Genomic DNA, 25,144 nt, shown 5'->3' on the forward strand with positions numbered 1-25,144 from the left:
ATATTTCTCGAACTTTTTATGAGTGTGGCTTTGGGCTCTTTTGCTTTCCAGTCCTAGATTTTAAACAAGTTTGTCTTGTTCCTTTTCTGTTCATTGTTGTAGTTGTGAATAATGATATGTTCCTTAATCTTTGTATAAAAATTTGGGCAGGTGAGGTGGAAGAAAATGGTGATGGTGGTGTGACTGTTACAACCAGCCAAGGATTTAAGGCAGTGAGCTATTCCCTAGCATTAATAAAGATAGGAACAGCAAGAACTATAACTAGTTCTTACTTTGTCTGGTGGAAATAGAATGCCTTGAGCCTGTAAGGTTTTCATGGTAAACTTGATTTTTTTTTCCATTTAGTCATTTACAATTGCAGATAACTTAGAAGAAATAAGGCTTCTAGACTCAGCTCATTTGAAACATTCTGAAGATCCCTTGAGAAATGTTGCAAACCAAATGACAGTATGATTTGAACTGTTATAAATACTTGTAATCAAATATTATTATTGAAATTCATATTTTAATAAATTTTGCTTTCTATTTAGGATGTTTATAGGGGAAGTACAAAAAAATCAGATTGAAATACTGATTGTAAGTAGTACAAACCTGGAAATACCAGGTTTGTGCAATTTTCATGTGGGCCCTTGAGAAAACACTAGATATTGTGCATGCCCTTAGTTAGCTGATTTAACTAAAGCCATAATGCTAAATATTGAAGAGTTGCATGGGAAATTACCCCAGTGTGATATCACTGGTTTTGTCATCTATGCCATCTCTGTGTTTATTTTTTCCTCTTTAATTTCATGAGCTGTGGGAGAGTGTGTTAGGATTATTGATTGAGATCTTTCAAAATAATATATCACAGCTTTTCAGCTTCAATAGTTATTTTTGGATTGAGAAAAGTTTTGCAAAATGAGCAGTTTTAACTACATCTATTTTGCTAAAGTATGCAAAAAATATGACTGGAAGGAGCACAATTTACATATATAGGGTTTATCACTAAATGTGGCCTTTTAGGTGTTTTTAGACTATTTTTTCTTATGTTGTGATCTCAAAACTTAATCAGCTTTGATGCCACCAGAGGAAGTAGCTGCAGATACAAGTACATGAAGCAGCAGTTGTTCTCAGCTCAGTTCCATACCAGTGCATGCCCAGGAGGAGCTGTCCATAGAAGTGTGTAAAAAGTGAGAGTGCTGAGTGTACTCCTACATAGTTTGGAAAACCCCTTTCTCTATTAAGGCTGCTCACATATCATTCACCTGACTCAGCCAGCTTTTAGCTGTTATCCTCCACAGTCCTCCTAATATTCATTCTCTCCAGGCTAACTATTTCTTGATCTGAGAGATCCCTGAGTGAATAAATCCCTTTGGTGATGCATCAGTCTCCACTTACCATATTATAATTCTGTCTAGGGTATGACTGATCTGACCCTAGAAATGCCTTGTCCATCAACCAAATCCTGAGTACAAAGAGCATGTCCTGGCAGAACCCAATACCATGATGCACAGAAATTGGGCCATTTTTATGCCCTGATTCTGTCTCCCACTGTCCATTTTGCACTTGCACTGATTTCAGGGGGAACTGAAGGAACTTGACACTTTTCAGGAAGCAATCAGCATGGGAGTTGGTGAAGCTTCAAAGACCAGATTGGTTTACCAAGGCAAACCTGGTGATGATGTGAACAAAAGATAAATGGTTCTCAATTGTGCTTGGAAGTGGCTGAGAACCTGGAATCAGGTCATGTTTCTGGTTGCCAAAAGTGCTTGCAAAGCCAGCTTCAGGTTGTTTTGTGTACTGTACTGAGGTGGTGTCTGTAACGTGACTTGGGTATTTTTTTTCTAGCCAATATCAGCTTTGACAGTTTTCTGTTTGACATTTGATGTCATCTGTTAGTCGTCTGTGTTTCATCTCATTTGCTGGAATGAATAGAGGAAAACCAGCATGCAGGCATACTGGTAATATTTTTCCAGATAGAAAGATGGAAGCATTCACTAAACAGAAGCATCAACTTGTTCTTTTAAATTCAGCTCTAAGTTCAGCTTTTAATTTAATGTGAGATACAAAATACTAAGATGCTTGCTTATATCACAGAATTCTGATGTTCAGCAAAAGATTATTTGTTGTTTGTGTGGATACTTAAAATGTCATTGTAGAATCAGTTCAGAGTTGTTTTTTAAATGCACCTGCAAACACATGCTAAGAAGATGAGGCGTTTGTTAAGGTGTAGGTGCATAAATGTCCATGTGTAGCATATCTTTGGAAAGTAACTGGCATATCATTCAAATGATGAACAGGCTCTTAGGACATTGAAGATGAAAACTTTGCAGATCTTTTATTCAGAAATACTTAATCATCTCCAGTTATAATAGTTTCTCATATTAAATAGTACTGAATCATTCTTTCACTTTTCCAGGAATAAAAGTAATATGCAGACAGAGTATGTAGGATTCTGACTCAGTTAAACAGTAAAATGGCATAGGAATTTGCACCTGTATGCATGAAAATTATTATGAGAGGTCTGTCATATTCCTTTTATCTGTAATTATAGTCAGAAAGTGCTGAATTAAATAATATTGCTAGAAATTAAGGGACTTAGTCTAATACTGAAAAAACTAAAATATATTTCTTTATGTACCTACATTTGCTTAAAGACAAATATTTCTTCCTTAGTTCTGAAAAACATAAGATCTAGAGGTTTTGAATTTAATGTTTCATTTTCATTATGATGCACAGCTGGCTAACTTGCAAGTACTGAACACTGCTGAGAAGGGAAAAAAATCTTCATTATATTAAAAACTTGTCTATGCATTGGTGAAGGACTAATTTCTGATGGGAAACTGACTGTATTATGAAGTTATTTGAAATTGTTACTGTGTTTATTACAGACCAAGGTTCAGGATTTTGTGTGACTGGTAAAATAGAAGCAGGCTATATTCAGGTTGGAGAACGACTTCTGGCAATGCCTCCCAATGAAACTTGCACTGCAAAAGGTACAGTCTTCAGAAGCGTGTTTACTTTCAGGTCAATACTGGGCTAGAAACAGTTACTGAAATGGTAACAGACTGTCAAACTGATACTAACTGTCAAACATAAATTGTGAAAGCATAAAACGAATTTCTTTAGATGTGACTGTGTCTGTATAAATATGTCTGTGAAGAGTATGTGAAATCTTGCATGTTTTTTTTTACTGAGGGAAGTCAGATAATCCAAATGTTATAGCCTTGTGGCTTTTGACATAGTTTTATGAGGAGCCTGTAAAGGCATTTGAGTTCCAGCAGTGTCTATAAAGATATTCAGTACAGGAATCATTAGTATTCAGCTTTACTGTGGAGTGTTTCTTCTGTTAGGAAGTGTGAGGATGTTGAATAACCTTTAGAAATTAATCTTATGAATTGGTTGTGAAAAAGCTTGATAATAAAATCATCGCTCCTGTTTGATGTTGTAAGATTTGTCACTGATCCTTTCATAGTATCAAATTTTCAGGATATAGTTGTCTTGAACAACTAGAAAATAGAAGAAAATTGGATTTAAATTTCAATGTATTTGATTTCTGGAAAGAAATAGCTAGACATTAAGTGCTTAGCTGTTTCCTGATTAAGCTTGCTGTCTTTGTACTGCAGAGTTGGTTTGGCTTCATATGCAAATAGAAAGATAAAATTATGATTTTCCTACATTGGCCAGTGAATAAAAAATTGAGTCCTTGAGATGAATAGGTTTATGTATCTAAGTATTTAGCCTGAATACAGCAATGTGTTGGTTTAATTGTCTGTCAAACCCAGCTTGTTCAGTGCTAATTTGGGAAGCTCTTCAGTCTATCAACTTACACAGTTCTATGCACATTATTCACGTGCACAGGAATGTTACTATAATGTGGATGAATTTGGGTAGCAGACCACTGTAGTCACTCCTCTGTGAGGGGAGTGGAGGAAGTACCATGGAAACAGATGTATTTTGTCTGAGTATCTCCTGCAGCACGATTCTATGGTTTTTCTTTTGTACTGCCTCTCCTATGACTGAAATGCAAATGAAGGTTGGGCATATAAGTTCATTAAGCATTTACTATTTATGTTCAATGTAAAGAAGTAATAATTTAATTTAGCATACAGTATTTACTTAAGGCAATGTGCACATAGGATTCAAGTTGTGCATTTCAAGAGGCTGAATTTCTTTCATTCTGTGGTGATGACAGATACATCAATAATTATCAGCACTGCTTAAAAAATGGTACTTAACATGATTATAGTTGAATCATGGCATGTTTTTGGCAAGTGGTTTTGGGAACAAATCTGCAAGTCAAGAGGTACAATCTGCAGCAAAATAGAACTAGATCCTATAAATATATGCAGTATTTCTAAAAATCCAGGTTTTTTTTCTTTCTCTCTTGGTGCCCACCAGAAACCTCAGGATGTTCAGTCAGAGCTAATTAGTCTTGCCCTCACCCATCAGGCAGGTGGTCTTTTAAAGAAATTAAAATACACAAAAACCAGAATTAAATTGCTTGTAAAGGTGCTTTCTAGCAGACACGATGTCGCGAACGGAAGGCTTCAGTTACACTTTTTTATGAAAGAGTCAGCAAACCCACTCAAGGTAAATGAAAGTTGACACAGTACCATTAAAGTATATGAAAGATGCGGTCTAGGGTGTGCGTGTGCCTCAAAGGATGGGTGGGGCAGATATGGAGATATTAGTAGTGCAGCATTTTCAGGATTGCGTCATCTGCGCTGCTGACAAGGCCCAGGTCCTCTCCTCTGGCTCGAATAAGACCATGTTATGGTGCAGGGTGTGGTGAGAGAGAATAGTGAATCCTCACCAAGGGGAAGGAAAGGCTTCCTCAGGCTTCTCAGTTAAAAAGCTTTTACTCTCAACCCATTCATACTGAAAATTGATGAGTAATGGTTGATGAAGCACAAATGGCCCAAACAGAGCTGTTTGTTTGTAGCTCAGAGCCTAGGTACTTCACTGTGAGGTTCTGTTCTTACTCATTTCCAGGAATCACACTGCACGATGAACCAGTTGATTGGGCTGCAGCAGGAGATCACGTTAGTCTCACTTTGACCGGCATGGATATCATCAAAATCAAGTGAGCAAAGCTGGGTTTCAGTCTAAGTAACGGTTTGTTTTTAATGAAAAGCTGTATAACTATTACACTGGGCTATATTACAGCAGTTTACTTGAAGAATGATGTGGCTACCAGGATATTTAAAACCAAAGTGATGCATATCACCTGGCTTGCATGTACAAACGTTGGAAACATCTGCTGCATGTGCAACGGCAGCCTCAGAAGAATACTGTCAGTTTTCATCCTTTGCCCTAGTGCTGACACCAGTAACCTTCTGAGCCCTTTTCTTTTAGACTACCCCTTGGACATTTTAATTGCCAGATAAATTCAACCTGTGTTGCTAAATAAACCAGAAAATTTTTAAAGAACTTCTCAAATTATCAGTCATTCTAACAGGACACATGCAAACAACTGTCATTTGTACTAATAAGTAAATCTGTACAAGTGGAATTGAGGGAACCTGCTTATTCAACACATTTAGCTACTTGTAAGGTTTATTTTCCTAAATGTTTTGCTAAGGGGTGGTCTAATAGTGTGGTGCAGCAAATCTCTTTGTGTCTTCTTCAGTCTGTAGGATTCATGCTAAGCACTAGCCTCAAGCTTAAGTGTCAGTTGTTGTTCAGGCCAGATAATTGGATCCACAATTTGTTCATCTTTTTTACATTTCAGTTGGACTTCAGACAGCAAACTTTCAAGCTACTCTTGGAAAATCTCCTTGCATTTATAGTTTTTCAAATCTATCCTCTGATTTAAGGGAAAAGTACAGGTATTCTGTGTTGCCATTTCATAGTGGGGTGGGATTCTCAGTGGTGAAAGGTTGAGGGAAGTCTTGTTCTAGTTGTTGAATGAAGTCTTGAGTCAATTTGTTACGCTGATGTCTTCATCTTTTGGAGATATGTTAGAGTTGTAAAAAAAAAGCTATGAATTTTCGAGTCCTCTTGATATTTATGAAATTTGATGTATATGTTTAATCATGCTGTTTTTTCTCTTCTGTTGTGTTTTCCTGTGTGGGATTAATTTTCCTTTCATTTCAGATGGCTAAAAATAGGCCCTGTGAGAAAGCTGTGTCTAGGCTACTTACCAACTTGTAACAAGCAGCAGCTTTCTTGTGACTCCAAGTAGAATTTTTTGGAAATGAGTGTTGCTGAAAGCTCAGGTTTTGAATCCTGATCATGATGTCCCCTTATTATCCAGAAAATACTTGAGCCACAGGCAGCAGTACTGCAATTTTGGGCACCCTGCAGTACTTTATGCTGTTGAACGGAAACCCTGAATCTCTGAATGAAAGTCTAATTCTTAAAAATATCTACGCACAGGAAACAATGACATTTTCAGAAACTGATTAGCACTGGAGGTAATTGTTCACTGAACTAGACAGAGCCCTTCATGCATACACACAAAGTAAGGTAGACATCGTCTAGGAACGCATTTTGTTGTAGCTTTCGATACAGTGTTCCTGGAGGTCCACACACCTACACTCCCCCCCACCACCCTGCTTGTATTAAAGTGGTTCTGCTTTTCCTTTGCTTGTCTTAATCACTGCCCTGGAAAAGGACAATTATTTAACACTTCTATGTCAAGAGATATCTGTTTGTTTGATTTTTTTTGTTTGTTTGTTTTTTGTTCTCTCTTCTAGTGTGGGCTGTGTATTTTGTGATCCCAAGGAGCCCATTAAAGTTTGCACTCGGTTCAGAGCTCGGGTTCTCATCTTCAATATTGAGGTTCCAATCACTAAAGGATTTCCTGTAAGTCCCTGTGAAAACTGTGTTCATGGCAGGTTGTTCAGGGCTTTTCCTCTCTCTGTTTGACCTCCTGAATACGAGACACAGTCAGAATCCAGAAGTGGTTCTGTCTCTCCAGAGGAAACAGATTATTCTGTAATTTGACATGCATAGAAGGGGCTACTGTGGCTGTTTATGCATATTCTTACTGGCTTTAATACATAGCTGAGCCATTTCAGAGAATGTGAGTTCCACCACAGCTAGACTTTAGAAGCTCACATCTTGTGGAAATACAATGATGCACTAAAGTGTAAGATAGCTTTTAAGATACTTTTTTAAAGAATAAAATACCAGTTCATGCTACAGAACTGCACTGAGGTGGCAAAAGCAAAACACTAAAGGATGAAAAATACATTTATGATGACATAAAATATGGCCTTTGTGTCATATCGATTGTGATCACAAAGTTTAGGAGCTAGGAACAGTTACTGGATGTGAGGCACACACTCCTGTGAGAGAAGTTTTATTTCTTTAAAAAAAGACAGTCTTAAAGCAAGCTGCTGTTTTCAACTCTTAACACCTAGGATTACTGATTATTGTAGGATGTTTAATAACTGCAAAAAATGTTTTCAGGTGCTTTTACACTATCAAACAGTAAGTGAACCTGCTACTATTACAAGACTGTTGAGTGTCCTGCACAAAAGTACTGGTGAAGTGACAAAGAAAAAACCTAAGTAAGTCTTATGAATAGTTAATAATTACTCAAGAAATGGGTTGATGTTTAATACACAGTATATCAAACAGGTTCTACTATGAATCAATTGTATGTTATAAGAATATGCTTTTATTGTTTTAGTTGGTTTCATGTTTGGATTTCAATGTGCTCTGTAAACTGAAAAACCTCCTGCCCTCTTGATAACTGCAGGGCACCTGAGAAGTACAGTGATTTAGGCCTAAGGTCACTTGCATAATTGGAAATGAATCCTAGATCAGCAGGCTTAACTTAAAGGAATTTTTTTCTCCCTCTCTCTCTTTTTTTTTTTTAACAGTATTTCTTCTTTTACTGTTAAAGCATGGGATCCTTTTATAATTCTGCAGATGGCTAACTACCTAAAACATGTTTGACTAGACAATGTGTCACTGCAAAAGAAATTTAGGCAATCTTCCCATACAACTACGGTAACAGGCCTCTAGTTATTTAAAATAAGATTTAAAAAATAATATAGAAATGCTTTTTGAGACATACAACATTTTCCGAATAATCCTTTTCCAGAAATTTTATGGCTGAAACTGTTGCAAACTTCTACAAAGTAATGAATAAGCTCTTTAGCTGTGGGATTGAAACAAGATTTGATTTCCACTTGACATGAAAAAACAGGTGTTAATGGGATAATTAGCTTCAAAACAATTTGTTAAGTGCTGTGGTGAGTGCCAAGAGGTTTTTGAAGAAAACTTAGTTGCCTTATTAAAATGTATACTCCAGGCAAATGAGTTTTCAGTCTCATGGCTTGGGTTATAATTGAAATCAAGTTTGATAATTGTACTCTGGGCTTTCTAAAATTATTTTTCCTATTTATTCATTGTTCTTTTCTTCATTTATCTGTGCATACATTTCTAATAGAGTTTTCTGCTTTTTTACCTGCAGGTTCTTGGCTAAAGGCCAGAATGCTCTAATAGAACTACAGACTCAAAGACCTGTTGCTTTAGAGTTGTACAAAGATTTTAAAGAGCTGGGGAGGTTTATGTTACGCTACAGTGGTTCCACTATTGCTGCAGGAGTTGTTACAGAGGTATGGCATTTTTGTAATAGACTTTCTGTACTGCAGAGGAATGGTGTTATGGTTAAGACCTGTTTACACCCTCTAGCCTGAAGAGTAAATTTTTTTCTGCTAAAAAAGAGACAATGCTTCGGCAAGATGTGAGGAAACCTTGTCATGATTCTGTCTAATTTATTAGAAGTAAAATTTATTGTCTTTAGAATTTCCCCTCTTTTTCCTTGAGTTGAAATACATCAGTTTTTTTGACATCTGCCTGTATGAATATTCTGGAAGCAGTTTTTAAATAAGAAGTGTTGGCCATTTTAACTGTGTCTTTAACTTGGATCCATTGTCTTTTTCTGTTAAAATTAAAGACAATTATACATTTGATTCTTACTGATGCCAAAAAACATTTTCTGATCCTGTGTGAGAGGAAGCAAAGACTGTAGGGCTAAACATTAATGTTTTATCTTCTACTAAAAGCAAAAAATGTGAATGTTCTTCTATCTGTCCCTTTAAAAAAATCTTGCACATTAACCAAGTTCTGGTACTGAGAACTTAAGGCTGAGTCATTTAATGTCAAAACTTAGAATTAGAGCATGAGCTTTTCTGGTTTCTCCATGTATGCATAGGAATGATGTGCTAGGTCAGTCAGAGGCCTTATGGATGTATAATGCTCCTAAAAATCTGTCTGGTCTTAAATAAGATTCAGAAATAGGATGGATTGAACCCATTTTTTCATTAAATTTAAGTTGAGGCGAGTGGTATTTAGATCTGCAATGTTTAGAGCTAGATCAATGTTTGTAGAATTGGGACTAAATAACCTCTTTGATATGTTATTTGGGAATTGCTATTTTAGTACTTTTCTTCTTGTTCCGAGAATTTAAGTGGAAAAGGAATTATTTCTTTCCACAACTGTATAATACTGAAAAACACTGAGATCATTTTACACTTAGTACTTAATTTTTCACCATAGGGTTTTTTCCACTTGCTTATGTTTTTAGATTAAAGAATGACAGTGGTGACAGAATTTCCACCGTCCAAGCAAAACTCAATCAGATACTCAAACTTCTGTGTAAGAATCCAGTTATTTCAGTTGAAGGAACAAGTGCAATTAACTGGGGAGAAGATGGTGGTGACAAAAGTCAAATTGTGTGAGACATCTGGGGATCCCTTCATCAGTCTCTCCTGCTGCAGAACAAGATGCCAACTGACAAGGAACTGCAAGTGTTGCACTTCTTGATCTCAAGAATCTTATGAGTTTCTCCATGTGGAACTTAGCCCTTAGAGAAGTTGATGGAAAAATATTAGAAAGCTGAATTAGAGAAAAAGATGATGAATTATCATGAAACAAACTTCTTACTTCCAGACATAAATTGTTTACATATTTTCTTTGATTGCTTTTTTGCTGCACATTAATTCAGTAAAGTAACTTTATTGGTCTAAAATATTTTTAGGTTTGAGTTGAATGCATATTCAGGGGAAAAAAAACCTATTTACCTTGTTTTCAAGAGAATGGCATGTAATATTATCATGGGATTGTTTTCCCTGTCCCAAAATTTATTTAAGAAAAAAGAAATTTTCTTTTGCTGTGTAGTGGAAGCTGTGCCAACTTTGGCTAGTTTTATTTTTTAAACAGTGAGAATAATAAAATAAATTTGTCTGAGCATTTTTGTCTCCCTAATTTTTTGTTATTTAAACACTCCTAAATTGTGTTAAATCATTCTTTACTTACCATAACTGAGAAGTTTCAGAGTAAACTTATGAGTTAAAATGCGAAACTGGCATCCAATTTGGCTTTCTGAAGAAATAATTTCAGTTTTTCTCATGTTACTCAGTGCAGCCACTGCGCATACACATCTCTTTCATCCAGACTTAGTGCTCTTTTGAACAAAGGCTGACAGTTTAATCTTGTGGTGTCTGCTAAAGCCAAATTGTGCTGACTTATGCCTATAGCTCCTTCCTGCTTTTCAGTAATGGGGCTGATGAAACCTTCCAGCTGAAAGGAGGGTCCTTCTGCCACCTCCAGCTCAGAACAGACACACTTTACTACAACTTGCAAGTTATGTTGGTAGGAATTTTGAGAAGACCTCAGGTATTTCAGGACCTATATGTGAGTGCAGAGTGGAGACAATTCACTTTGCCCAGAGTTAGTAGTGGGAGGCAGGAGATGAAGCACTCCCTCCAGAGCATTGGTCTAAGGGGTTAACTGAAGTAAACCTCTGTCCAGAGTAGTAAAGAACACAAAAATGCTATAGCTGTTATTTAGTTCACAGTCCTGTATGGTCTGTACCTACTCTTCCCACATGATTTTTTTTTGGTAGGTAACTTTTTTTGTACTTAGGTGCTTTAGCCCCAGTTCAGCAGCTACCTGCACTTGACCACATTGATGGATTGTACTGTTGACTGCATGGATATTTGTAGAGTATCAGTAATTCTTTATATGGGAATTACTTTTGTAAAAGCTTATGAATCTGAAATACCTGGAAAATGTTACTGCCAACTTTATGAATTACCACTATTTGTTATGTCTTTTTATAGACCAAAAATTGCACTTAAATATTTACCAGTTTCAACATGCCACTGTGAAGGTTTGGGTGCCCTTGTTGGATTTCAGAGATTTGTACTGCCAAGCTGCTGCACTGAACCAGTTCCACTTGAGCTTGCCTTCAAACATTGAAATGTTTAGGTTGCCCTGAAGTCGGGGGGCAGTTACAGTCTTCAGTTCTAAGACTTGCATAAATTCCTTACTGTTTATGGACAAGGAAGTGTAATACAGGGTGAACCTCTGATAACTCTTCTCACACATGTTTGCATTAAATTTTGAGGTTCGCTTTTCTGTGATGACTGAAAAGCTACTGCATGCTTTCCCAGTTTGCATCTTGGGAGAAGTAGAGGTATTACATAATCCAGTTTCAACGTGACTGCACTACCTTTCAACACCGACTTGAACTCTGCCCAGAAGTGCCACTTGGTTGAAGCATAAATGATCTGTTGTTGTGCAATAGAATCATATCACCTTTCTTCAGTCAAAATATGATTGCATGTTGATCCATGTGAAACTTGATGGCTTGCCAGTTGTCTAGGATGCAAAACCTTCCTAAACTCCTGACTGAGATATTCACAATCTCCTGATGAGACCATACTGCTCTCTGGGTGTAGTGTTTTGAATATCTGTGGAGAACAAGGAGGTGGCAGGCAATCTTAATCTTAAAACAATTTGATAATCCTCAGCATTTTCTTGCAGAAAATGTCTTTTACACAGCTCTTACTGGGCAGTTTAGGTTCTTGGGAAGTTAATTATAAAAAAATGGAAAAACTAATTTTATGTAAAAGGCTTCTCTGTAGTAAGGTGGCTTCCACTGGAATACCTATGGAAGGGAAAGCATGACGGCCAGTGTCTTGTTTTTCTTGAGAGAAAAAACCTGATGAATTTCTGACAACATATAAGAGTGTACCAGGTAGGATTGTGCTTCTCAACTGTTTGAATTGAGGGGTCACTCAGCTGTTTGTATTGTTTGATGTTTGGCAATATCGGTGAAAAAGAGTTTCTTAGTGCTTAAAATCTTTTGGTTTGAAAGGTGCATTGGTTTTGGGGATACAAAGAAAAGTATTGATAGAACAGTGAACATGAGCTGCAGACATGCTGGTCTGAAGTGTCTTTTGTCTGCTGACACGTAGAAGCAGGTTCCTGGCCAGATGTTTGAGTGTTGAATTATTTTGTTTAGTTGTTGCAAAATAATGTCTTCAAACTGTAACTTCAAAAACTGTAACAGGTAGAAATTCCCTGTCAAACCATCCTTTTTCTCTTTTTTTTCAGTCCTTCACTCCCTACAGACAAGAGAAAAGCTGGTTGCCAGCAACTATGCTGTTCTTCCCTCCTTGCTTCAACTCCTAGAAAAGAACCAAGTGTCACAGTAATACTAATTTTTTCCCCTTTGCTCTTTCCTGCTGTTGTTGCCAGGGTGTGTTCCCACTTGTAAACAAGTGGTGCAGGGAACATGGAGAGATGGGGGAGGAGTTCGGACTCACTGTGCAAATACATACAGACACACTAATCTAAATTGATGCCTCGTTGAAAAAAGTCACAGGTGAAGCAAGCAGCCAACAATGGCTCACTCAAAGGCTCTCTTAGTACTGGAAAACTTCATAGGTGGCAAATTTGTTCCTTGTTCCTCCTACATAGACTCCTATAATCCGTCCACCGGAGATGTCTATTGCAGAGTTCCAGACAGTGGCAAAGAAGAGGTGAGTACTATCCACATGGACAAAAAAGGGAAAAATGTTAAATGCATGTAACAATAACCTTTTGAGAGAGAGAGGCTGGAGGTGAGAGAACAGAAAAATGATGACTTCAATGCTTAAACAAGTAAATTCTTGATTATATTGTAGTATTGCATAATCCACTGCTGTGGCAGCAAATGCTGTCATTTTTTTTACATTTTGCTATTAGAAAGTTATGGTCTGGATTCTAAGCTGGTGTGAATCAACAAAGCTTCAGTAACTTGAATGGAGCTCCTTCAGCTCACATGTTGGGAGATGCCTTGTGCATAAGTTCACAATAACACCCAGACAGACTGTAAATATAAACAATCTGTGAGAACAGTGTTTATTGATCTCTTCTGTAAATAAATTTAGAGGTACCATATGCAACTCTGTTCTCCCTTAGTGTCTTGATGATTTGCAGTTTTCATTTTAAAGGATTTTTGGCTTGCTGTCTCTTCTCTGAAAATGGTAAAAAGCTTTCAGACCTCTCTGGTTTTGATATTAGCAGTTGGTTATTCAGTGCCTGTGATGAGTGTTTGTCCTTATAACATACCATAACATACCCTGTCCTCTGCATCCATAGGGTTTCCAGGTCTTGTGCTCTCTACTGGGGGGAATGTTTCCTGGAACATTGTACTGTGTGGATGGGGTGTATGGATCAGGTGTGGATGGGCAATGATGTTCATCAGGGGAGCTGCAGTTTCATTGATGCTGCTTTATAAGGGGCCTATAAGTCTGTGTCCAAAATAGTGTTTCAGACTTACTGAAGAGGAAAGTGACTGCACAAGCTTGGATAGCACAGAGGACTTGTCTACTATATTGTCAAATATGGACAGCATTTTGAAAATGTTTTTTAAAACAGACTACTGCAGTGTGTAGCTGTTCCCCTTGCTTGCATTTCAGCCTTACTGACAGCTTCTCTCAGCAGAAACCTTTGCACTGTAGTTTCAACTGGGTAAATATTTGTTAGATGCTGATGACCAAGGGTTAAAGAGTAACAGGTTGAGTTTGTTGGAATATATCTGTGTAAGTTCATTCCATTCCTAATTATGCCTGAAAAGTTTGCTCTTCGATGTGCAGGTGCAAATCTTCCTGTCCATTCATTTGCAAAATCATTAAAACCAGAGAGATCTGAGAATGCCAGAGGCTGCTGGTCACTCTAGAGATATAGTTCAAGCATCCTAAGAGCAATGCTTTTCTCTTTCAGCTTTCTGAGTAAGTGTTTGTGTGTAGCAATGGGAACCCAGTTTAAAGACCTGTAAATTTGGTGAGTGCTTTAGTCCTGCCTTTAGACAGCTGTACAAGAAGGTTGTGCTCTGCAGAGCTGGCATCCGCTGGGGACTGGGGATGGAATATGCTGAAGAAAATGCAATCACTTGATCTTATCTAGAGATACCAAATAAGCATCTAGACCAGAGTTCAGCAAAGGACTCAGGGTGCTGGTTTCTAGCAAGGCTCAATGTCCAGTTGCATATTATCTTGGTAAATTTTTCTGGGAAGTTAGGTGAAACAAGGAGAGACAGTGAGTTTGTTGCTGACCCTGGAGTTTAACACCAGGTCAGTTGCTGTGGCCATTTTAGCCACTTTCTGCCAAAAACATTGAATGTATTTTTTTTTTTCTAGGGGTTTGTTTGTTCCCCAGCTAGATACCTTAAATTCTACATAGCAGTACCACAGCAAGACTAGCAGGTGCCCTGTATATACAAAAGACAGGCTGATGAAGACTAATTAGTGCAGGCAAATATCTACTTTAAAAGCCACTTCTCTTTAAAGAACCTGGCTCCTACACATCATCCCTTGCAAAAGCAAGCATCTTGTCCTGAGGGCAGTTCAGCATGGGGTATTTTGATAGCAACCTTTTATGATGGGTATGGATTGTGTGTTGTTTCTCTGTGGCTGTCTCGTGCAGAAGAGGAAAGCAGAAGGAAGTGTTTCAGACACAGGAGTTCATAGTTGAATTCTTATGTGTGCTTTCTTTGTGGCTTTACTTTCTTTGCTGGTTTTTGCTAGTCAAACTAAGTAATTGTTTAACCTTTGTATGCTTAATTCTTCTCTACAAATCTCCTTTTTTCCTCTTATATTTTCTTAGATGAATCTACTGCCACTTAATTCCTTCCTTTGCTAGTTTTCTCTTCTGCTGTTTGTGAAAAAGCAGTATTTTTGTCCTTCTTCTAAACCCACTGAAGGGTTAAAAATGCAGACAGTATTGACTATCTCCTCTCCTGGCAGCACCTGGTGGCAAAGGCCATAGAGGAGAGGACAGATGAGCAGCACAGGATGGGAGGGTGGAAAAACAAGTTAATTAGTGAAGGTGCTATGGTTTCACAGAGGGTGAACGTTTTCAGGCTAGCATGGCATCTGCACTGGACTCACTCAGGAAGCTGCAGTTCCCCTTTCCCAGGCCTGGTTTGGTCCTGCTTCAGCTGTTCAGTGGCTGACAGCCTGCTGCCATGGGCACTTGAGCAGGAGGTTGTTGAACTACAGTTGAAAGAGAAGAGTCTGGGTTTCCGAGCTTGGCCAGTGATACATGCGACTCTGCACATTGGTTTAATTTCCCACCTTGCCCCCCTGCACTGGTGGTGTTCTGGCTTTCAAACTCTGGGTGTTATTTTTACAGGGCCCATAAATTCTGATGTGTGTTGCAGGGGGAAGGAAAAGGGGTAGATAGAGTTTATTTTTTTGCTTGCTTGAAATTTTGTGCCCTCATTAGTAAAAAGTCTTTGGAGTATCTGTAAATTATTTTGTGATGGTTTTTATAAGACTTGTCACAATCTGAAGGAACAAATTCAGAACTCATTTTTGTGGAATTGGTGGAAGGGAGCCTTCACTGACTTCATGGGAACTAGCAATATGGCAACATTCAGAGAGGTGATAATGGTCTGATCAATATTACATCAGCATCCTCCTAGTTTTTGATTTTGGCAGATTTCCAAAACTGAAGAAATTGTATGAGCAAAATTTTAGGAACAAAGCTTTGACTAAACCACCACTTTGATGCATATATTAGATTTTGGGAGTATGGCATAAGTGTTACACAGGAAACAAAAGCTGGGAAATTGGGCAATTAATTAAAGTATGGAAAGATATTGATGACCATCTTTAGTTAGTGTGAAACTGATAAACATGCAGAAGGAACTGCTTATAAATCAACAGATGAATGATGCAGGTAACTTCCATTCAAGAGTCCAGTGGAAATGACTGATGGGACAGAAAGCCTTCTGCTGAATTTTAATCCTTTGAAGATGGGTCTGCTTCAGAAAAGTGCTGGTAATCTACCACTGCTCAGAAATGTCAGGCTAAAGGACTGTGCAGCTGTCATGTACATCTCAAGCAAAATACTGATAGGAGTGGTGTGTATCTGTATAAATGCATGTAATGATTCTTACCTCTAGGCTTTGTTAGGTGTCTGGTAAGAGAACTGACTAAACTCCCAGCGTTGAAAAAGGAACTTTATTTTTTTCTGTGAGGGCATTAATGACTTTCTGGCTGTGAACAGGTAAGATAAAATTTTCCTCTGAGTGTCCATTCCTTAAATATATTCTTAGTCCTTACTTGAACCAAATGGTGGAAATCAAGAGCTAGGAGAGCATCCAGCATTTCATCATTGCCTGTTGTGTTGCAAGGCTTGTGCATGTTTAGACTGAAGCTGCATTTGCTCTGGGGAGATTCTTGCTCTTTCCTCCATGAGAAAAAAGTTTCTTTTTGTTTTGGCCAGTGGCACCTGCTGGTGCCAGTTGACCATTCCAGTATTTCTTCTAGGCCTGGAGGGTGGCCCACAGTTCCTGTGATTTGGAGAAAAACAAGAATTCCAGTGGAAGTTTCTTTTCTAGATATTCTGTTTCAGTGACACTTCTTGAGTTATGAGGTAGTGTCTTGCAAACAATGGAGAAGCTCTAAGGAATTGTCATCTCCCCAGCAATGTGGTCTGGATTATTAGTCTCTGAAATATGAATTTATCTGCTGAATTTATCTGTTTAATATTTTCTTAAGCCTTTCATTAGCATTCACGATCACTCTTTTTCTTTTTTAGGTGGAAGCTGCTGTCAAAGCTGCTAAAGATGCCTTCCCAATTTGGTCCTCAAAAAGTCCATTGGAAAGATCTCAGATCCTGAACAAATTGGCAGACCTGATTGAACATGACCTGGAAGCATTTGCACAAGCAGAGTCAAAGGATCAGGGTAAGAACTGGAACTGTTGATCTCAAATAAGTGTGCCTTGCTGAATATTGAAATGGAGGATTTGGATGAAATTTTTTTTATAGTATGAACTGTTGGAGCAAATTGGAGTAGATGTGCATGAACCTTTAGGAGGTTTTGGATTTGGGATTCCTGGGTGATCCTTGCTTTTTGGAATTACCGACTTTGACTTCAGTTGTCAGATATTTGGAATTACTAGAGGGGAGCTGTTGTCATTGACTATGTTTGTACTCTGCTGGTGGTTACTCGGACACAGGACAAAAGACATTCCCCAAAAGACACACAAATCAACTTTGAGAGACTATAAAGCAATTTATAGTTAACTTTAAAAAGTTAACTTTAAAAAGTTTCTGTCCATGATGACAGTAGCATGTTTGTTTTTGTTTCAGGAAAAACGATTACATTTGCCAGAACAGTGGACATCCCTCGGGCTGTGCACAACTTCCGATTCTTCGCCTCTTCCATCCTTCATCACGTCACAGAGTGCACTGAAATGCCAGCCATGGGCTGTGTGCACTACACCTCGAGGGCGCCTGTGGGAGTTGGTATGATGATCCTCACATGCTGAAAAGCTTGGCAGAATGTCTGCCTCCGTAGGGGCTCAGCAAAGAGATTTTTGAAAGCATTTATTATCTCTGAATCATGTGCTAAACATGGGCTTGTCTGCTAAAGCATCAGCAACTCTATGTAAAATCAGTTACGTGACTTCATGGCAAAAAAACGAAAAAAAGACTGCATACCTAAAAAGCTTCATCTATTGCTCTCACCTTCATGGTCTCTCTTGTGTTTTGTTCATGTGTGTCTGTGGGTGAGCATTACAGCTGTGGGTCAGTGCGACATGCAGAGCACCGAGCTCCTGCTCTAGCGGGGAGAGTGGGATCCCCCTCTCCTTGGGGAAAGCTGTAGTAGTCTGTGACCTGAGTGCACTTGGGTGAAGAAACTACTCTAGCTGGGGAATTGCTGAACTCAGCCACTAGTTGCTGCTGCTTCTTCAGGAAATTAAGTGGTTGACTTAGCTGAAAAGTAACAGTGTTGTAATGATTTCATTATTAGTTTATGTTATACATAGTAGTATAAATAACATCTAACATTAAATATATGTGAGTTCTCCACATTTACACTTGAAGTACTTAAAATGTAAAATTGGCTAATTTAGAGGACCCTGTTAAATCTTTTCTTGAGCAGTGGATGACGTGACTTTTTCTGGTAAAATTATTCTCTTAAGGAAAAGTCCTTCACTCAATCTACTCCATCAAACAGAAAGAAATCCCATGACTTTTGTAAGGAGGCACATGTGACAATTACAGATTTTTTTTCATAATTTCTTATTAATATGTAAAGTGAAAATATTCCTAAAGGCAATTACTGAAAATAATTCTGGTCATTCAGCAATTCATGGGAACAACAGTTTATATAGTGATAAATGTTGTCACTCATAAATTAGACTAAAAGTTCTCTGGAAAATGTGTACTGTATGTTATACAGAGTTTGGCTAATATTAAAATTGAAAAATAAAAAACAGCTTTAAAGAGCAAGAGAAAGCAGGAATATGATCTGAGCTGGCACATTCAGCCTGGAGAAGAGAAAGCTCTTGGGAGACCTGCAAGACAGCTTAATAGAGAGGGACTTTTTACAAGGACATGTAGTGATAGGACAAGGGGCTTCAAACTGAACGAGTGTAGGTTTAGATGTTAGGAGGAAATTCTTTACTGTGAGGGTGATGAGGTACTGGTACAGGTTGCCTGAAGAAATGGACAATGGCCCAACCCTGGCAGTGTTCAAGGCCAGGCTGGATGGGGCTTTGGGCAACATGGTCTAGTGAAAGATGTCTCTGGGGGGTTGGAACCAGATCATCTTTAAGGACCCTCTCAAGCCAAACCATTCTATAATTACTTTCATTGCTCTTTGCTAACACAAAGTATTGCCTATTACTGCACCTACAGACAAGTTGTTGCAAATTATTGTTATGGCTAACCTTGCATTAATGTTCCTGCAAAACACTAAAAAACTTCCTGAGAATATAAGATTCTGCCCTGAAGATGCAGCAAAACTTATTCAGAGAGTTCAGCTGATCACTTTTAGAATCATTTGCACAGGTCTTTTAAGAAATTATCTCCCTGTCAGAAATGCTGCAAATTTATTGTACATATTGTCTGGAAATAAAAGCTATGGCCAAATTCCCTTCATAGATCTGAATTGGTGTATATCATTCTTGAGGTCACAGAAATGAGTTTTGTATCCCAGCAGACTGACCTCCTGTCTTTGTGGTTTTGTTTCGTAGCTGGTTTAATCAGTCCTTGGAATTTGCCACTGTATTTGTTGACTTGGAAAATAGCTCCTGCCATTGCATGTGGAAATACTGTGGTTGCCAAGCCAAGTGAGATGACATCTGTCACAGCCTGGATGATGTGCAAACTCCTGGAGAAAGCAGGTAAGTCCTGTAGCATGCTAAGGAACAGGAATAGAATGGAAGTGCTTGTCTGTGCACCAGGTTTTTTTTTTAGTTGCAGAAATCAGAAGGTGTTTAAAGGCTCTGGGAAAGACTGCTGTAGCTGAATGTTGCACTGGAGAACAAAAGGCTTTTTCTGTCCTCATACTATCCTGTCTCCCCAGTCCAGCTGTTGCTCATTTTTTTCCACTATCTTCTGATGGAAAGTTTTGCCCCTCCTGCACTCCATTTACAGATGCCTTAAGTCTGTGGTGCAAGCAAAGGAGCCATGAGAGAACAAAGGAGTGAGAATCAGCTCTTGGTGAGCTCTTCACTTATCAGTGTCACTCTGTGACAGCTGTATTTGGTGCACTATTAGTTAAAATTGGGAGAACAATTGCTTGTTCCCTGAATGACTGTACACTGCAACTCTGGTGATCCACGTCAGACAAGCTTGATTAGTGGGCCTGATTTTATCTTTTAACCCATGACCCATAGAGCTGTCTGACATTGTGCATTTCAGCTACTACTGAAGTTAAGGGTTAGTGCTTTTGTACCCTCAAGCGTACAATGACTGTGTGCCTTTGTTCCCATCAGGGGTGCCTCCTGGAGTGGTGAATGTCGTGTTTGGGACAGGGGCCAGGGCAGGAGAGGCCCTGGTGTGCCACCCCGACGTGCCCCTGATCTCCTTCACGGGCAGCACGCAGACGGCCCAGCGGATCACCGAGAGAAGCGCTCCGCACTGCAAGCGGCTCTCGCTGGAGCTGGGAGGCAAAAACCCCGCCATCGTCTTCGACGATGCCGACTTGAGCCAGTGCATCCCCACCACTGTCAGGTCCAGCTTTGCCAACCAGGTGCCTCCCACCCCTGTAACACACAAACCCTGTTGGCAGCAGGAGGGGGCGCGTGTCTGAGGGCTTGTGTGCATGCTGCACCTGCCTTTGGATCTGAATCTCAAATTGTCAAGGTCTATTTCAAGATCATGTTGGAGAAAATCCTAAGTAGGAAAATACGAAAATGGTTTCATTATTCCACAAGGAGGGACGCAGAGTAATAAAAGGCTCTTCTTTGTGCTCTCCATCAGAAGATAACAAGGTGTTATTACTCCTCTCAAAGTACATACATTTCTTATCTCTCAGGGAAGCAGCTGCTTTAAGTTCCACTGTGTAAGAAAGCGGGAAGCTTGTTGTTTTGTTAGAATTAAATTAGGGGACTTCCCCCAAAATTTTACCAACATTATTCTTCCCTCATCACCACCCTCAGGAGAGAGCACCAAAGCCAGGAAATTGTATCTGGGCAAATGTTAGAAAAATAGCTTGGTATCAGAGACAGATTATCAGGAAATGGAGAGAGATCATTCAGAGTTGGAAATCATGTTACCTATAAAAAAATGTTGGAGAAGAAAACATGTAGTTTATAAAATTAAATTTACTTACAGTAGTGATTGCATGATACCGATTCAGTTTTGCCTTTTCCTTCTCCTTTTTTTTTAATCTGGAAAAAAAATCCCATTTTGCAGTGCTGGTTAATGTAGTTTGCACTCCTGAGGATGCAGGGACACAAGTGAATTGGCTGGTAATTCCTAATACATAGAAATTATGTAATTCCTAATACATAGGAATTATGTCAATAGTACAATGTAATATGAACCAATATTGTTGATTTCTAGTTTGTTTCTTTCTTTTTGATAGGGTGAGATCTGTCTCTGCACCTCCAGGATCTTTGTTCAGAGGGGAATATACAGTGAGTTTTTGAAGAGGTTTGTGGCAGAGGCCAAGAAGTGGAAGACTGGGAATCCCTCAGATCCTACAATGGATGTGGGAGCACTAATAAGTAAAGAGCATCTAGAAAAGGTGATGCTACATGGAGTTTATGTGATTTCATCTCATCTTTTAGAGGGCTAAAAGGTAGTTTTAGAACTATGTGGGAAAGGATCTTGTCATCTCCAAGATCAGCTCTGAGGGATGATAACTCAAAGCCATTATAAGGTATCTTTTTAATGAGGTTTCTGTTGCCTGTGGCTTGGGTTCATGTGATTACTCTGAAAAAAAATCAAACTCTCTGGGGAAAATAATTTAAAGTGGCAAAAGAATATTTCCTCCTGTTTAAATGAGATCATTATAATGTCTTCTAACTCCTGAATTTATATTCACAAATCTTAGAGTTCAACAACATTTTCTTGGATTTTAATACTGCATTTGCTAAGATCGCTAATTTACCTAATAAGTTAGTTGACAAGGTAAAAGTTTTATTTTTTATATTACTTCTGGCAAATTCTGGCTTGTACAGAACAGTTTCCTAGAACTGTTTGCAGTAATTTGTAATGGTCTGTGTGTGGACAGCAGCTGAGATGGTGCACAGACAGACAGAGTCTGCTTTAGTGGCTTATATGAAATGAAAGGTGTCAGAGTTCAGGGAGAGTAGATGCTTATATCCCAGAACTCTCTGACGCAAGAAGCAGACCAAAAAACCACAGAGTGAGAGAAAGCCAGACCTTTGATATGCTTCCCTGATGCCTCAGAAGGTTCTCCAGGTTCTCTTGTTCTGAAGAAGAGTGGTAGCAACACCCACTTCCTGAGGTCTTTGTAGCACCACAGAGAACTTCCAAGTTTCACCTACGAAAGTGCCTAAAAGAAGAAAAAGATAAGGAAGTCCTGTGGTATCTCTGTGTTCTTTCTGTAAGGAGAGAAGCCAGGCAATGATTGCAGAACAGGAGAAGCAGATCAACAGTACAAGAACATGTGTTCAAGGGAGCAAGCTTATGGTAGCAGCAGCCACAGAAACATCTTTAATCATTTATTGATGAGATTTTCTGTAGCATTCATGGCTTCATCATCCAGTGGCATGTAAACATTCAAAAGCCCTGCCTTGAAGTAGGAAAATACCACTGATTCCTTGGAGTAAATGAGTGAACCATGGCATGGGGTACATGGCAAACTGCTCCTGGGAGAAGGGAGAGAGGCTCTGGAACCACTTGTATTTTCTCCAAGGGTCCTGCCCTTTTGATACTTAGTGGGAAGGGCCAGCAGTGTTGTCTACTAGGTTAGTAAGTGTTAGGAAAGAGCAAACAATTGCTTTTTTCAGCAAGAAATACGCAGCTTTGCACGCAAAGAAGCACAACACCAAAATTTAGGGAATGCTGCCCTCTGTTGTAAGAGGGCAGCATGTTCCAGCTTGAGTTGTTCAGGGCTCCTGCTGATGTGTGAACCCTTGGAATTTGGTGTCCTTTAGCAGTGATGTTTTTCTGCTCTTCCCCAGGTAAGGACCTATGTGAAGAAAGCCCAGGCTGAAGGAGCCAGAGTGCTCTGCGGAGAGGGAGTGGATCCTTTGGCCCTCCCACCTGGCAACCAGAAAGGCTATTTCATGTTGCCCACAGTTATTGCTGAAGTCAAGGATGAATCTTGTTGCATGCAAGAAGAGATCTTTGGTCCTGTGACATGTGTGGTAGCATTTGATACAGAAGAGGAGGTGATCAGAAGAGCCAACAGTGTGAAGTACGGCTTGGCAGCCACGGTGTGGTCCAGCAACGTGGGGCGCGTTCACAGGGTGGCACACAGGCTGCAGTCTGGACTGGTGTGGACCAACTGCTGGCTTGTGAGAGACCTGAACTTGCCATTTGGTGGGATGAAAGCCTCAGGCATAGGCAGGGAGGGAGCAAAGGATTCCTACGAGTTCTTCACTGAGGTCAAAACCATCACGATAAAGCACTGACATATGTCAACAGAAGTATTTTAGAGTGAAATAAATGACAGCAATTTGAGTTACCAAAAATGGCTCCTTAGAATACAGGCTGCTGTTATGGCCATTCCTTTCTTGAACTTTGGTCAATATCAATGACAGCTGAAAATTATCATCCCAAATGCTCATGTTAGTCAGTTTTTCATGTTGAATGAGAAGGTCAGTGTGGACTCCACAATCAACCCATCCCAAGCCAGATGACTTGCCTGTCTTACGGATCCTAAATCTTTTTGATATTTTTGATATTCCTGCCTCAAAAATCTGTCCCTTTAAGACAAAGTCAAGAAAGAGTATATGACAGTCACTCTGGTTTGTGAATTACCTTGAGGGACAAAGTAGCAAGCACATGGTAAGACTGATGTTGTAAAGGGGAATCAGCTCATTTTCACTCTAAACAGTGTGGTCCACACATCCACCCATGTTGCATTTCAGTGATATCAGACAAGGATTGATACTACACTACACTTGAAAGCCTGAGGAACTACCTTTAACCAAGTGGCTTTAAACCGTGGGGTCATGGCATTCTCTTGATATTCATGGAAACAATAAATGTTTTAATTATAACTTTCTTTTTGGTAGGTAGCTGAATCATCCTAATACCTGCTCTCTGTTTTGAAATTAAAGCCTTTTGTCACTTCAAGACCTCAGTGATGGTGGTTTTTACATCCTAGCACAAAAATATTGGCTGCATCACAAACAGCATCACTCTTCATTAAGAGAACCCAGAATTTACTCCTGAGAGAATGAACTGTTGGAAATGTTTATCACCAAAATATAAAACCACTTCCAACTCTTCCCCATTTGTTTACAGATAATTTTTAATCAGGTATCCCACAAACTTGTTTGCTTTCAACAAAAAGAGAGACTTGGATACACCTCCACATCTCTGGATGCCACCTGGTTGCAGGGCAGCCCTAGCAGCCAGGTTGGAATTGTGGGCATTTGATGGATTTGGTACCAGAACCCCCAGCTGAAGGCATGTTAAGGGAATATGTAAAAATTATAGGCTTATTGAATTGATGTATTCTGAAGAAGCATAAGCATTTTATTTTGAAAATGCCTAGGTCTATTCATGACCATGTGGTGGCAGCAGAACACCTGCTTTGGTGTTTTTAATCACTCAGCTGGGAGGGGAATAAACAGCTATATCAGTGCATGTTTCATTCTGCTGATTTCTTTTCTATTTACACATCCTGTTGGAAGAGCACAAAACCAAAAGCTGTGGAACACTTTATTAGTTGGGGGGTGATGAGGGCACATGGGGAGCAGACATTTTCAGCAACAGCAGATGGGATATTGCACAATTAGTAGAAATGGATGAATACCTTCCCCCATCTGGATCTGGTCTAGGTTCAGGTTTAATGAGATGAATTTGCTTTCAGGGGTTGATTTTATCTTTGCATTAAATGTGATGGGAGATTTCCAGATGTTTTTCACATGCTGCAGACAAAGGTCTGTGTGTCATCTATGTGATTCTGGCCCAAGACATCGGAGGTGGAGTAGTGGGTGGGGTGGGGACAGAGCTCTGCAGGACCCCCAGATGTGGGGTATGGAGGTAGCCCTCTGTCCAGCATGGCTGTGAAGATTTCTCAGAGGTGAACTTCTGGGAAGCCCCATTCCATCATCCCTGTGTCCAGCACCTCAGAGAGGTAAGGGAAGTCTGCTGGTGCTAATGATGCTGCTGACTTTTGGGCAGGAGGGAGAGCTTATGTGAAGATACAAAATATTGTCCCTTTCTGTATTTTCCATCTCTAATGGGTGGACTCCTTCCTTCTACAGTTAATGTGCAGTTCAAGTACCTTGCTCATTCTGCTATTTCTTGCCCTTTTAGATTACTATACATTTGCACATGTACAGATGTGAGAGTGTTACCCAGTGGGGACATTTCCTGCCAGTAGTAATGGGTAATTGTTGCCTTTCCCATGCCTACCTCCAGCCTCAGGTCCTAGCCCCAAAGGGAGCTGCTGGTGCTTGTGGCAGTGAAGTAGGTGCCA

General features: G+C 39.3%; 2 protein-coding genes across 3 annotated transcripts in view; both read left to right on the plus strand.

The window, feature by feature from the left end:
* Positions 1-10,191, plus strand: part of HBS1L (HBS1 like translational GTPase) — a 59,026-nt gene extending 48,835 nt beyond the window's left edge. Inside the window, exons 13-18 of one of the 2 annotated variants that reach the window (XM_066546987.1) lie at positions 2,871-2,975; positions 4,975-5,065; positions 6,681-6,789; positions 7,399-7,499; positions 8,411-8,555; positions 9,527-10,191. In XM_066546987.1, coding sequence (XP_066403084.1) covers positions 2,871-2,975; positions 4,975-5,065; positions 6,681-6,789; positions 7,399-7,499; positions 8,411-8,555; positions 9,527-9,538 — 563 coding nt within the window. In that variant the 3' untranslated portion in view covers positions 9,539-10,191. Of the gene's footprint in view, positions 1-2,870; positions 2,976-4,974; positions 5,066-6,680; positions 6,790-7,398; positions 7,500-8,410; positions 8,556-9,526 lie in introns of those variants that run through there. The other variant, XM_066546989.1, reaches the window with a different exon arrangement.
* A 2,441-nt stretch (positions 10,192-12,632) lies between these two features.
* ALDH8A1 (aldehyde dehydrogenase 8 family member A1) lies at positions 12,633-24,306 on the plus strand. The gene is made up of 7 exons (XM_066546116.1): positions 12,633-12,770; positions 16,819-16,966; positions 17,374-17,529; positions 19,266-19,415; positions 20,010-20,266; positions 21,104-21,265; positions 22,671-24,306. The coding sequence occupies exons 1-7, from the start codon at positions 12,633-12,635 to the stop codon at positions 23,121-23,123; spliced, it is 1,464 nt and encodes a 487-aa protein (XP_066402213.1). The 3' UTR covers positions 23,124-24,306.
* Positions 24,307-25,144: the final 838 nt, after the last annotated feature.

This window comes from Molothrus aeneus, chromosome 3 (assembly GCF_037042795.1).
Source record: "Molothrus aeneus isolate 106 chromosome 3, BPBGC_Maene_1.0, whole genome shotgun sequence".
Lineage (NCBI taxonomy): Eukaryota > Metazoa > Chordata > Aves > Passeriformes > Icteridae > Molothrus > Molothrus aeneus.